General features: G+C 31.8%; 2 protein-coding genes across 2 annotated transcripts; both read right to left on the bottom strand.

The window, feature by feature from the left end:
* Positions 1-4,244: 4,244 nt before the first annotated feature.
* LOC101214057 (berberine bridge enzyme-like 15) lies at positions 4,245-6,153 on the bottom strand. The gene is made up of 2 exons (XM_004135677.2): positions 5,759-6,153; positions 4,245-5,612 (listed from the first exon to the last, which is right to left on the bottom strand). The coding sequence occupies exons 1-2, from the start codon at positions 6,126-6,128 to the stop codon at positions 4,342-4,344; spliced, it is 1,641 nt and encodes a 546-aa protein (XP_004135725.2). The 5' UTR covers positions 6,129-6,153; the 3' UTR covers positions 4,245-4,341.
* Positions 6,154-7,985: 1,832 nt separating this feature from the next.
* LOC101213810 (berberine bridge enzyme-like 13) lies at positions 7,986-10,810 on the bottom strand. Its single transcript, XM_004135676.3, has 2 exons — positions 10,459-10,810; positions 7,986-9,488 (listed from the first exon to the last, which is right to left on the bottom strand). Exons 1-2 carry the CDS (start codon positions 10,808-10,810, stop codon positions 8,173-8,175), a joined length of 1,668 nt encoding a protein of 555 aa, XP_004135724.1. The 3' UTR covers positions 7,986-8,172.
* Positions 10,811-12,556: the final 1,746 nt, after the last annotated feature.

Here is a 12,556-nt window from a genome sequence, read left to right as displayed (position 1 = left end):
TTTCAAACGAATTCGTATCTTGCATTAGGAATATGTTTGTGTTTATTCCACTTACTAGGCGTTCAACGTATTATCTCACGAAAAGATTCACGTTGAGTGCGTGTCTAGGCGGTCACGCCTTCCACACAATCGCATGAAATGATTTTGGGGTAGGGCGTGACATGCATTAGTCCTCAAAATTCACAACATCAACAACAAACGACCTTATTTCGAAGAAAGAGACGATTAGGCTCAAGAGGAAGGATGATGAAAAGATAAAACTAGAAAATGCAAAACATAAGAACCAGAAAAAGAAAGGACAAGAGAAGGAGAAGTTGTTTAGTAGTGTGACTTACAATTACATTGATAATTCATGAAGTGATGTTTTCGTTGGAATAAATTGTTAATTATTTGCATTTCTTCATGAATGGATGTATCATGAGTGCATCACTTTATGAAAAATACTAATAACTAAGTCTCAAATAAGGTCCCTTTCTATTTGGTTGAAAATAATATATATCTTTTCCATAATTCTAGTCTTCTTCAAAAAAAATTTCTCTCAATTTTCAAAATCTTGATGTTCGGTAGATCCACAAAATTTTGTTCGTTGATATTCTAAACGGGATGCTACTCTTAGAGAAAAGGTGACATATTTTATCTTGAAAAACAATTACTCTCAAAACTCAAGTACTAAAGTTAGTAAATTTGTCTCAATGAGACAATATAAATTCATCTGGCTCAAATCTATAATACATATATGATTTTCTGTTTGTTGTTGTGATAACGTTGATAACAATTTTTACTTATGATTTTTTTTTTTGACAAATAAGAAGTGGTAGTTCACTTTCTTTTTAACTCCTACCACTCTAACCAAGCATATCCTTAACATTATCTATTTAAGAAATATCTATCTAAGATATGAAAAATAAAAAATACAATAAGTATACAAGTATATAAAACATGTACTTTAGACTACTAGGAGATCACAATATAGGTCAAATTACTATGGAATGAATTCGATAATTCTTTTTATAGCAAAAATAGTGGCTTAATCCTTCGATATCAATTAAGCTAAACTTTAACTCACTTGCAAAATAATATGTGAGGCAAGTTTCATGTTCCAAACTCAATGATAAAGTTAAAAATATTAAAAAATAATGAGCTAAATTCAAAACTCGTAACCTACGTGGTCAAGATTTTATAAACCTCAAAATAAAGATAATTAATGATTTCTTAAACTTGAAAATGACACTTAAATCAAACTTTACAACCTAATTATATAAACCACGTTCTTCTTTATTTTGCTTTTATATTATTTTAGTGTTTTAACTTTAATAAATCAATCTAAACATACAATTGAGTTACGATTTGGACGAGCTCCAATATGCCACTTTTGAATTGTGTTAGATTTAAAGAAAATTTCAAATCTTTTAGTTTAAATAAAGTTGATAATTCCTTTATTATTATCCATTATAGTGTATAAAGGATGGGACACCAACCTTAGCTTATTTGAGAGTTGGAAAGAAACTTTGATTTAAAGGATATGAATATTGAAAAAGTTGCCAAATTAGCGCCATGACTTATGTTTGCCAAAGTACCATTGTAAAAGGTTTAAAGTTTCTATTTGGTTTGATTCTTTCCACCTGCCCAAAAAAGCAAATTGTTGGTTTCATATATACAAAGATGAGCATATATATAAATTTGGGCAGGCACTTTAAATTTCAATGAGGCCTCCAATATTGCTTGTTGGTTTTTCTTCCGAAATTAGTCTTACAATTTGGCTTGTGGAAGTTGGCCAAATATTCAAGCATTATTAATGTGAATGCACATGTACATATATAGATTCCCCATTCATATAGCCAACAATTTTATTCTAAAAGTACCAAAATTTGGTTTTCTTTGATTCTAGAATAGGTAATGAAAGTGTTGTGAATAATTCAACGAAGCAGATCGAGATATTAAAATGTTACAAGTCCAATTTGAGAGAGAGAGTAACCATGGGAAAAAGAGTGAGGGTGAGAACTAATATTACATTCATACTATCTCTATTTATTTATTGTTTGGGAGGTCTATCCAATAAATAAATAATGTGTTAAATAATAAGTGTAGCATGAGATTTTTTTTTATAAAAAAAGTAATTAGGGAGGGGACAAAAGTTGATTTAAAAGAAAATGAAATTACGTCTCTCTCTTTGTCTTCGGCAACTTGTAAAAACGGTGATATAACTACAATTATATCCTTCAACTTTCAAAAATAAAAATCAAGCATTCAAACTTGTTCGAATTTTAAAATTGAATTCACAAACTTACACGTGTGGTATAAATTGTATTTATTATATAAGTATGAGAATTAATTTTTTTATCATTTATGGATTCAGTTTTTAGAATTAGGGTAAGATTAAGGTTTTCAATTTTTTGGAGGTGAATTACAATTATTTTCTTGGATAATTGTAATTGATGGCTATTTTAGCAATAATAATTAAGGATATAACAACATTTTAAAAAAATTGCAAATATAGCCAAACTATCGTTGATAGACTTGTATTACTGATAAACTCAATCAGTGATAGATCAATATTTGCAACATGGTCTATCGGTGGTGATAGACTCTTATCATTGATAGAGTTTGAAAAATTTTGTTATATTTATAAATTTTTTAAAATGTTGTTATATACTTACTAAAAATTTGCCACTATCCTTATTTTCTTTTTATTTATCCAAGGTCAAACCATAGCCATGACTAAGTCCAAAGCCCATTTCTTTAGCCTTTCGGCCTACATAGTTTCTCCAATTTTCCCCAAGAGAAAAAGGGCCAATCAAGCCCTTGCTATTTAGAGTCCAAACCTTTAGGTCATGAACCCAAAGCATTTGAAATCAATCATAAACATAATAGAATTTCACCTTATAATTAAAAAATAGAAAGGATTCCAACCTACAATAAATTCGAATAAATTATAAGAAACAATTCTGACGTATAGTTGTATTTAATTTCAATTTTAATTTTTTAATTCCATGGAGTTGAACCCTAAAATTGAATGAGCATCTTTTATTTTAGATTTATTTATAAATAAATAATATAATGGTGTAGATGGACATACTTCTATTTTATACCTATAGGCATTAGAGTTTAAATAAGAGTATCTCCTTCGTCCATTTAATCCACTTGTTAAAGTAATGTCACACCCTATTTGTCAAATCGTCTATATAAAAATGGCCTTTGGTGGTTTAAAGATACAATTTAATTTTCCACCTACCTTATTTCTTCATTTATTTTATTTTGATTTTCATATTCTTTTCTTATTTTTTATTTAGGAATTTAGTTTTTTTTTTTAATTCACCCATTAATTTTAATAGAACTTATACCCTGTTTGGTTAGAGGTTTGGGTACTTAAACTCTATGTTTGTTTGATGGATTTTTGTTAATTTCTTTTTGTATAGATGACTCATTTTCAGGTTGCATGAGCACCATGCATGTTTAGGTCATTTTTTTCTAAAATCAATTCTTGCATAATCCATAAAGGCCACTCGATCGACCCTATTTGCTCAATACCTGAAAAATGGTCCTTGTCATACGTTTTATGACAATCAGTTAATAATTTTTATTCAGTTACTCACCAATACATCATTCGATGCACGATATCCAATTGTACGATACTTGCTCCTCATCGGTCATTTTGATTTAAAATTTTTATAGTTAAAACAAAATGCTCTTTTTTTTTTCTTTTTACTTCACCACTTTAGCTCTCCCTCTCTTCGAATGATTTTTGAGTCCACTGCTCACTCTTGTTATTACCATTTCATCTTCTTGTCGATAAACTCATTCTTGCCCAAATTACAATTAGTGCAAATGAAATGGTAGCAATCAAACAACAATCAAATAGCAATCGTTATTATTCACAACTAGTTTAGATAGGAATCAGACATCTCGATTGTATTTTAACAATGAGATAACAAAAAATATAAAATAACAATCACAATCAGATAGCTATACTGTAGAAGAATCAAATTAGAAAATCATTATTAATAATACTATATGAAGCAATCAAGTTCAAATTTCATGGGCAAGTCGCAAATGAATGAGAATGTTTTAAACTTCTTTGTTTCAATTCCACTTTCAGATATTGGGTTGCCTAGTTTTGCTAGTTTCATAAAAAAAAAATCGAACTTTTAGGTTATGACTTACTTTTTTCAAATGCTTTTCACAATTGTTCCATATCTTAAATGTTGAACTATATATTTATATTAGTGACTAAAAAAAGATCTTACTTAATATTAATTTTCATTTTCATTTGGCATTCATTTCATTCTTGTTAAAGAAAACAAAGGGCAACGGATATTGAAGTTTATACAATAAAGGGAGACTTTAGGAATGATAAATAGATGTAGGAATGCTTTGTTCATTCCAAAAGAAATTTAAAGGATCAACTTTGGTCTTCACTCTTACTAATCTATCAAAATTATTTTTGAAATATTTCAGACCCCAAACTTTTGCCTCTTCATAGCTTGTATTTCTTCCACAATTTCTTCCCAAATCAAGATCTCTATAGTTCAAATAAGCAGCTCTAGGATACTTAGAAACATAGGGTTCCATATAATCATAAACCTCTCTTATCCAACTTAAATGCCTATAGGTTTCATTAGCATTTTCCCATGTTACCAAATATTGAATCCCAAAAGTATTCCCTTTTCTATGTGGAAATGGAGTTTCCAAATCAGAAATTTGCCTCATCTTTCCTCCATATGGTGACAAAATCAAGAAAGATGCTGGTTCCTCAAGCATCTTAGTCCAAAGTCCTTCAAGCCCAATCTGAGGAATTGGTGAAATCACAAAGTCTGATTTTGCTTTGAAGAATAATACGTTAGAAATTGGAGGTCTTTTTAGCAAAATTTCTGGTGGGGCTTCTATGGAGATGCCAGCAAAGTAGAGAACTGATTGAATCCAACTCATTTCAGTGCAATTGTTTCTTTCCAATCCCAATTCAGGAAAATGGGAATTCATTAGAGGAATTAGCCTCTCAACTGGACCAAGAAACAGTGACACAAATGAAATTAAGATTGTTTTCGATGACATATTTGGAGTTTTGTTTTGTTCATCTATAACTCCTATGGTAACATGAAGGAAGAGATCTTCATGAAGTTTATGAGCAATTGTTTGCCACTTTTGAAAAAGATGAATTGCACCTTGCTCTAGAGTTTTCTGAACAAGAAAAACTGTGACATTTGAAGGAACATAAACTAATTTGAGTTTCCATGATAAAATAACTCCAAAACTTGCTCCACCACCTCCTCTAATGGCCCAAAAAAGGTCTTCACCCATGGAGTTTCTGTCCATAATTCTTCCATTAAAGTCAACAATTTTAGCATCAATAACATTATCAGCTGCAAGACCATATTTTCTAAAAAGGGTTCCAAAGCCTCCTCCACTTACATGTCCTCCCATTCCCACTGTGGGGCAGGTTCCTGCTGGGAAGCCATGGGTGGGGCTTTTCTCAGCAATTCTATAGTACAATTCACCGAGTGTGGCCCCGGCCTCCACGGTCGCAGTCTCAGTCTTCATGTCGATATCAATAGAGCGATAGTTGGAAAGATCAAGGAGAATGAATTGAGATTGATCAGATGATACATAAGAAATACCTATTAAGAATATAAATAAATGATTAAATATACTTTGTAGTAGTTTAAAATGAAAAACTGTGAAATTAGATAAATAACTAAATGGAGTATATAAAATCGACTCGATATAGCTTGCTTTTGAATTGATTAGTAGTTTAACACGATACCTTCGTAGTCATGTCCACCACTTCGTAATCGGATTTGAAAACCCTTCTTATTGGCACAAACAATGGCTGCTTGAACATGGGATTGATGAAATGGTGTCACCAAGAAGAGTGGTTTTGGTAAAGAAGTATTGAAAAACCTAAGATTTTTAATGGAGGATTGGAGAAGAGAGGAGAATATAGCACTTTTGTTGGTGAAAACAACTTTAGAAATTGGTATTGACTGAGGTGAATAATAATAAGATGTGGAATTAAAGCATTCCACAAAGCTGTCAGCTTGAAGAGAATGAGAAGAAGAAGATAAACAAATGAACGAAAGATAGAATAGAGGAAAGAGATAATGACGGATTCTACATTGAGGAATTCCCATCATGTGATCTTTAGTTCAACTTTGTGAGGCCAATTTGGAAGAAAAAAAGGTTTGATTTATAAATGAATACAAAATGAATAACATTGTATACCTTAGAATCCGGGAAATTGTTTCAATATTTTGGTGGTTTCATGACGAAAATGCCATAAAAACTATAGTTTTCTCTGGAAGGAATACCATTTTGGACGTTGAGCTTAATGTAAGGGCAAGAAATTTAGAGAGTAGAGTAATTATTTTGTTCTTTTAGCCTAGAATATATATAAATTCCATTGATTTGAAGTTTTTTTCTAGTGTAGACAAAATCAACACTAATTATGTATAGTAGTTAGCCATGCAATTTGATCAATACCAACAAATAATTTTTGTTTGATTGCACGTAATATAAAAATGTACATTTTTCAAAAAACTCAAAACAATTTTCTTTCAAGTTTCTACTTTTGATTATTTTTTATTAGAAATGCAATTGGTTCATTCTTTAAATGAACTAAATGTAAGATTTGTTGAAACCCCATCAACTAAAATGGTTCATTTCAAACCATTTGAACTAAAATTGAACAAACTTCAAAGTATAGAGATGAAAACCTATTGTTTGTAGGCATTGAAAATCAAAACACACTAATATCTTAATACGTAATCAATTGTTTGTAGGCATTGAAAATCTACAAGGTGGACAGTAATGACTTGTCTTCAGCCACTTCCTTATACATTCTCCATGAAACATATGCAAACATGGCATCTGTAATACCACTGCCTCACTTCGTTTCCCCTCTTTACTAATTTCCTCCAAGCAAATAACACAATTAATGCTTTCGTTGCACCTAATTTCACTATTTCTTCATTTTCCACTCTCTTTAGCATACTCTTCATAGCACTGTCACTTGTTGGAACCATCATTACTTGTGGTTGATCTATTGCACGAATCATTTCAAAAATCAACAACTATATTGTAATTTCAAGAGGATAAATCTTTTTAAACACCCTAGAATAATCACTCTTGATCTTCTTCTTCTTCAACATTTTTAACCCAATGTTTTATTATTTCGTTAGCCACCAGTTCGATGTTGATGATGTCTCTACATACATCTTCAACATTTGTCACCACACCTTTTTGACATTTTAAAATTATCGTTAATACCCATAACGCTAAAATAGTTATGCAATTTTAAGTCAATTGACGACAATTTGAAAAAGTCATGAAGAAGTTAAGAAAAAGAAGTTTTTGAAAATTATGTTAGTTTTGTTTCCTTAAAAACTTTTTGGGTTAGAATTTAGAAATACAAAATTTCCAAACAATTTCGAGAAAATCTCTCAATCTCTTCCAAGAAACATCACCATAAATAGACACGAAGCATATGAACACCGATTTCCATTGATTTTTAATTTAGGAAGAATAGGAAAAGGAAAATCGAAAACTACGTAAGCATGGTCATAACAACGTAAACACAGGAAAAAACGGGAAACTCAACCTCAAAGATTATCTTCAAATTGTTTCCTCTCCACACGAACTCCCATCAACAACAATACTTTATAAGACTTTGACACCACCACATGGCTTGTGGTACTTTCACGAACAGAACGAGCAGAACACCACCACTTGGATGCTTTGGTATTCATAGACAAGCATTTGGATAACTTAAGAGTATATTTCTCCCTTCTCTTATTCACAGTTTAATTTTACTTTTAAAGAAATATTCGAATTTTTTTATATTGAACATAGGGTCTTCCCATTGCCATACTTCAAGTATTTTGTCTTTCTAATAACAATAATGTTAACCAAAAGCATTTTTTATCACAAAATACTTATACTTTTTCTTGAACATACATAAAACCATAGGATATATTAAATCCCTTTGCCACAACCATACAATACTCTACACGTTCTTCAAAACTCTCTACATAAACCACAACATTACACTTCGTCAACAGTCAAAGTGTGAGCATAACCTCAATGGTAATCAGACATGACATTCTTCCTTAATTACAGATCAGAGGTTCAATGCCCACCTACTGTTGTTATACTATTGAAAATGAATAATGTTGCAAATTTTCATCTTTCCTGAATAATTTCAAAGTCCAATCCTGAGTGAACCTTTGTAACTTTTGTATCATCTTCATAGTGATAGAGAAGAGGAATGCTTTGTTCATTCCAAAAGAAATTTGAAGGATCAACTTTGGTCTTCACTCTCACCAATCTCTTAAAATTATCACTGAAATACTTCAAACCCCACACTTTTGCCTCCTCATAGCTTGTATTTCTCCCATAGTTTGTTCCCAAATCAAGATCCCTATAATTCAAATAAGCAGCTCTTGGAGACTTCGAAACATAAGATTCCATATAAGCATAAACCTCCCTTATCCAACTCAAATGCTTCTCATTTTCATTAGCATTATCCCAAGTTGCTAAATATTGAATCCCAAAAATCCTCCCTTCTCTATGTGGAAATGGGATTTGTGATTCAGAAATTTGGCTCATTTTTCCCCCATATGGTGTGAAAATCAATTCAGATTTGTCTTCCTCAAGCAACTTACTCCAAAGCCCTTCCAACCCATTTTCTGAAATTGGTGAAGTAACATAATCAGATTTTGCTGTGAAAAATGCATCAGAAATTTGAGGTGATGATCTATCCATCAAAACTTCAAGTGGGGCATCTATTGAAAAATCAGCAAAGAAGAGAACTGATTGAATCCAACTCATTTCTATGCAGTCATTTCTCTTCAATCCCAATTCTGAAAAACGGGTCTTCATTATTGGAATAAGCCTTTCAATTGGTCCAAGAAACAATGATGTAAATGAAAGTCTAATTGTTTTTTTGGAAGGAAAATTGGTGACTACTTTTGTAGTGACATGAAGGAAAATATCTTGATCAAGTTTGTGAGAAATATTTTGCCATTTTTGAAAAAGGTGAGTTGCTCCTTCTTCTAAAGTTCTTTGCACATTGAAAACTGTGACAATTGAAGGAACAGAAACTAGTTTGAGTTTCCATGATAAAATAACTCCAAAACTTGCTCCACCACCTCCTCTAATGGCCCAAAACAGGTCTTCGCCCATGGAGCTTCTGTCCATAATTCTTCCATTAAAGTCAATAATTTTAGCGTCAATAACATTATCAGCTGCAAGACCATATTTTCTAAAAAGGGTTCCAAAGCCTCCTCCACTTATATGCCCTCCCACTCCCACTGTGGGGCAGCTTCCTGCTGGAAAGCCATGGATGGAGCTTTTCTTTGCGATTCTGTAGTATAACTCCCCGAGTGAGGCGCCAGTCTCAACTGAGGCTGTTTCGGTTTTGATGTCGATTTTTATGGACCGAAGGTTGATGAGATCGATTACAATGAATGGAGCTTGTGACGATATATAAGAGAGACCTGGTTTAAAAATATATATTGTAACTAATCAACTTAAAGCTTTAGGTTTAATGATATAATTTCATATGGTACTTGGAGTGAGGGAGTGAGGTTTTCCATATTTGATTACTATTGGTAGTCACTTGTTAAGCTTTGTGCTAGTGCACATGCTAGGAAGAATTAAGAATTTAATTGGTCAAAAATCAATTTTTACGACTCTAATTTAAAAATCACTCATGTTACATTGAAATAATAAATTAATATGATATAATTTTGGGAAATTGGAATTGATTACAAAATTTTTTTTTAAAAAAAACAGCTTATAACACATTTTTTTCATATTCCAAATTTGGTAAATATTATGGTAATCATCAGTAATCTACTTGCAAATTTGTTATTTTTACAAATTTAAAAATATAAGTGACATGGATTCTATTATCATAATTTGTTTTTCTATTTTTGCCTACTCTTATGTAGGTTTTCTAGAGTATGCTTAAGCTTGAATTTTTAAGGGTTTAATAATGAAATCGAATCATTTTAGAAAAATTTGAAAGGTACAACCTTTAAAACATTTTTTTAATGTGTATTTTAGACAAATTTTGCAAAAATGTTTAAATACAAATGAACCTTTTTAACAAACAATTTTGCCTTTCATTACTGTAAAATTGTGAAGGATTAAAACTCTAAAACAAATTCTAAGTGAAGGATTAAAGCTAAAACAAATTTCTACACTCTTAAAAACACAAAGTACTATATATATATATTATTAAAATTGATTTTCGAGGATTAAAACTAAAACAAATTTAAATTGATTCCGAAAATGAAAAAAAAAAAGAGATTTTAACCACTTAAAGGTGTGATTTTAAACTCACTAAAAGAAATACCAAAATATTTCTCAATTACCGTAAAATTTTCAATAAGTACTTAGTTTTAGCATGAAACAATTAATGTACTAATTATAGCATGTCAACTTAAGCTTTTAGAATCAGACCTTCGTAGTCATGTCCTCCACTTCGGACTCGAACTTGCAAACCCTTCTCCCTAGCACAAAGTATGGCTGCTTGGACATGTGATTCATGGAATGGGGTCACCAAAAGCAGTGGTTTAGGCAAAGTAGTAGTAAGAAACCTTAGGTTTCTAATGGAAAGTCGAAGTAAAGATGAGAAAGAAGCACTTTCATTAGTGAAAACCACTTCGGAAATAGGGATTGAGTGCTTTGAATAAGATGTTGAGTTAAAGCATTCCAAAAAGTTATCTTGAAGCGAATCGGAAGAAGAACCACATAGCCAAATCAAGGAAACACACAACAGAAGAAACAAATGAATTCTCCTGAAGCAAATCATTTTCATATCTTTTTTTCTTTTTTAATCTAGTTTGGTTCTATTGAAAAGATTTGAATCTATAAATGGAGAGGATGTAATTCATAATTTATATATTAATGTTGGTAAAAAAATTATCCATTTTGGAATAGTGGTTATTTATAAATACGAAAAGATGCCATGATTATTGTTTTTGTCGAAAATAATAAGAGTAAAAGGCCCAAAACTTCAGACACTTGCTAGATTGTTGTTTGGCCTGCATTTTGTATTATATATATATAGATTCACACAGACGTAGAAGGTGTTGATTGGCCAGAAAAATATTCATATTGACAAACACAAGCTTGTTGTTTGGCCTGCAATAAAATATATACACACACACACATTATTTTGAATTTACAATCAATGGGACATTTAAAATAGTGAAAAAGATGTTAGGGATATTATAATATCACTTGATCTGAGAGGGAGAGAGCGACAATGTAGATAGCTTCTAAGATTTTTATTAATAGTTTATTTCTTTATTAAAATATATTGCAATAATAATGTACTTTTTCTTTGTTTTTTATTTTTGACAAAATTATGCTTTTCCTCTCTAATTTTAAAGATGTTTGTGTGTTTTTTAGTATTTTCAAAACACAAATTCTTGGCCGTGGTTTCTTTGGAGAATATGTGCATGGGTGTCTAATCATCACCTTTTTAGTCCTAGATTCCTTAAGACTTAGCATTATTAAGTGCATCCATCCTAAAATAAAATAACCTTAGTACTCAATATGTTCTTATTGAAAACTCAGGGACAAAACTTACATATGCTTCAAAGGTCAAGGAGTGAAATGAAAAATTTATGGAGGATTGAGTTAATAGACATCGAGAATGGTAATTGATGTCTTGTCTATTGAGCTATTATTTAGTTAACTATGATTATGAGGTTGGGATATATGTGTTTATCCTTAAATCTATTTTTAATATAAGAGTTTTGTTTGTGTTTATATTAGTGGCAATAATAGCATATAATTAAGTCATTGATGGACTCAAAAGCACTTCTTCCACTACAAGAAATCGGGAGATTTTCAACGCATGAAAAATCATCGGGAAACATGACGTCGGTTGAAGCCGGTGTTTCTCGACGCATCTTGGTGCATGTCGGGGGAAGGCATTCCCTCTACGCAGACATATTAGCGTCGAAACTGACTGGAATGGTTTAGGGTTCCTCCAACGTGGTGTCAGGTACGTCGGAAAATGAACCCCTATTTCCGACGTGGAAAGTGTAGTGTCGGAAGAGGCAAACAATTGGTCTTCCTCCGACGTGGTGTTAGGTGCGTTGAGAAATGGGTACCTATTCTCGGCATCTACAGTGCTGCATCGGAGGAAGGGCAAATTAATAATTGTACATTACGCCTTCATCCGACGTGGTGTCAGCAACGTCGGGAATAGGTAAACCTATTCCAAACATCTAACCTATTCCTGACGTCTACAGTGTTGCGTCGGAGGAAGGGCAGATCATTAATTGTACGTTACGCCTTCCTCCGACGTGGTGTCAACAATGTTGAAAATAGGTTTAGAGATTTTTGATGTCACTAATCGCGGCGGGGGAATAGGGTGCTATTCCAACGCACAAAGAAAGCGTCGGAAATTCTCCGTCTTTTTTAACTCCATTCTTTACAGAATGGAAACAGAAAAGAGAAAGAATTAATAGCTTTTGGATCAACGGTACATTTTAACATATAATGGAAGTAGGTAGTCTAGAAGTTATGTGTTGATTCAAACTGT

Source organism: Cucumis sativus, chromosome 1 (genome assembly GCF_000004075.3).
Source record: "Cucumis sativus cultivar 9930 chromosome 1, Cucumber_9930_V3, whole genome shotgun sequence".
NCBI lineage: Eukaryota > Viridiplantae > Streptophyta > Magnoliopsida > Cucurbitales > Cucurbitaceae > Cucumis > Cucumis sativus.
Note: the sequence above shows the minus strand (reverse complement) of the source record. Positions and strands in the feature narration are given on the sequence as shown.

Coding starts and splice junctions, on each gene's coding strand:
- LOC101214057 (XM_004135677.2), bottom strand. CDS start 6,128: ATGATGGGAATTCCTCAATGTAGAATCCGTCATTATCTCTTTCCTCTA. Junction 5,613..5,758: donor TGGTGGACATGACTACGAAG/GTATCGTGTTAA, acceptor TATTCTTAATAG/GTATTTCTTATGTATCATCT.
- LOC101213810 (XM_004135676.3), bottom strand. CDS start 10,810: ATGATTTGCTTCAGGAGAATTCATTTGTTTCTTCTGTTGTGTGTTTCC. Junction 9,489..10,458: donor TGGAGGACATGACTACGAAG/GTCTGATTCTAA, acceptor TTTTTAAACCAG/GTCTCTCTTATATATCGTCA.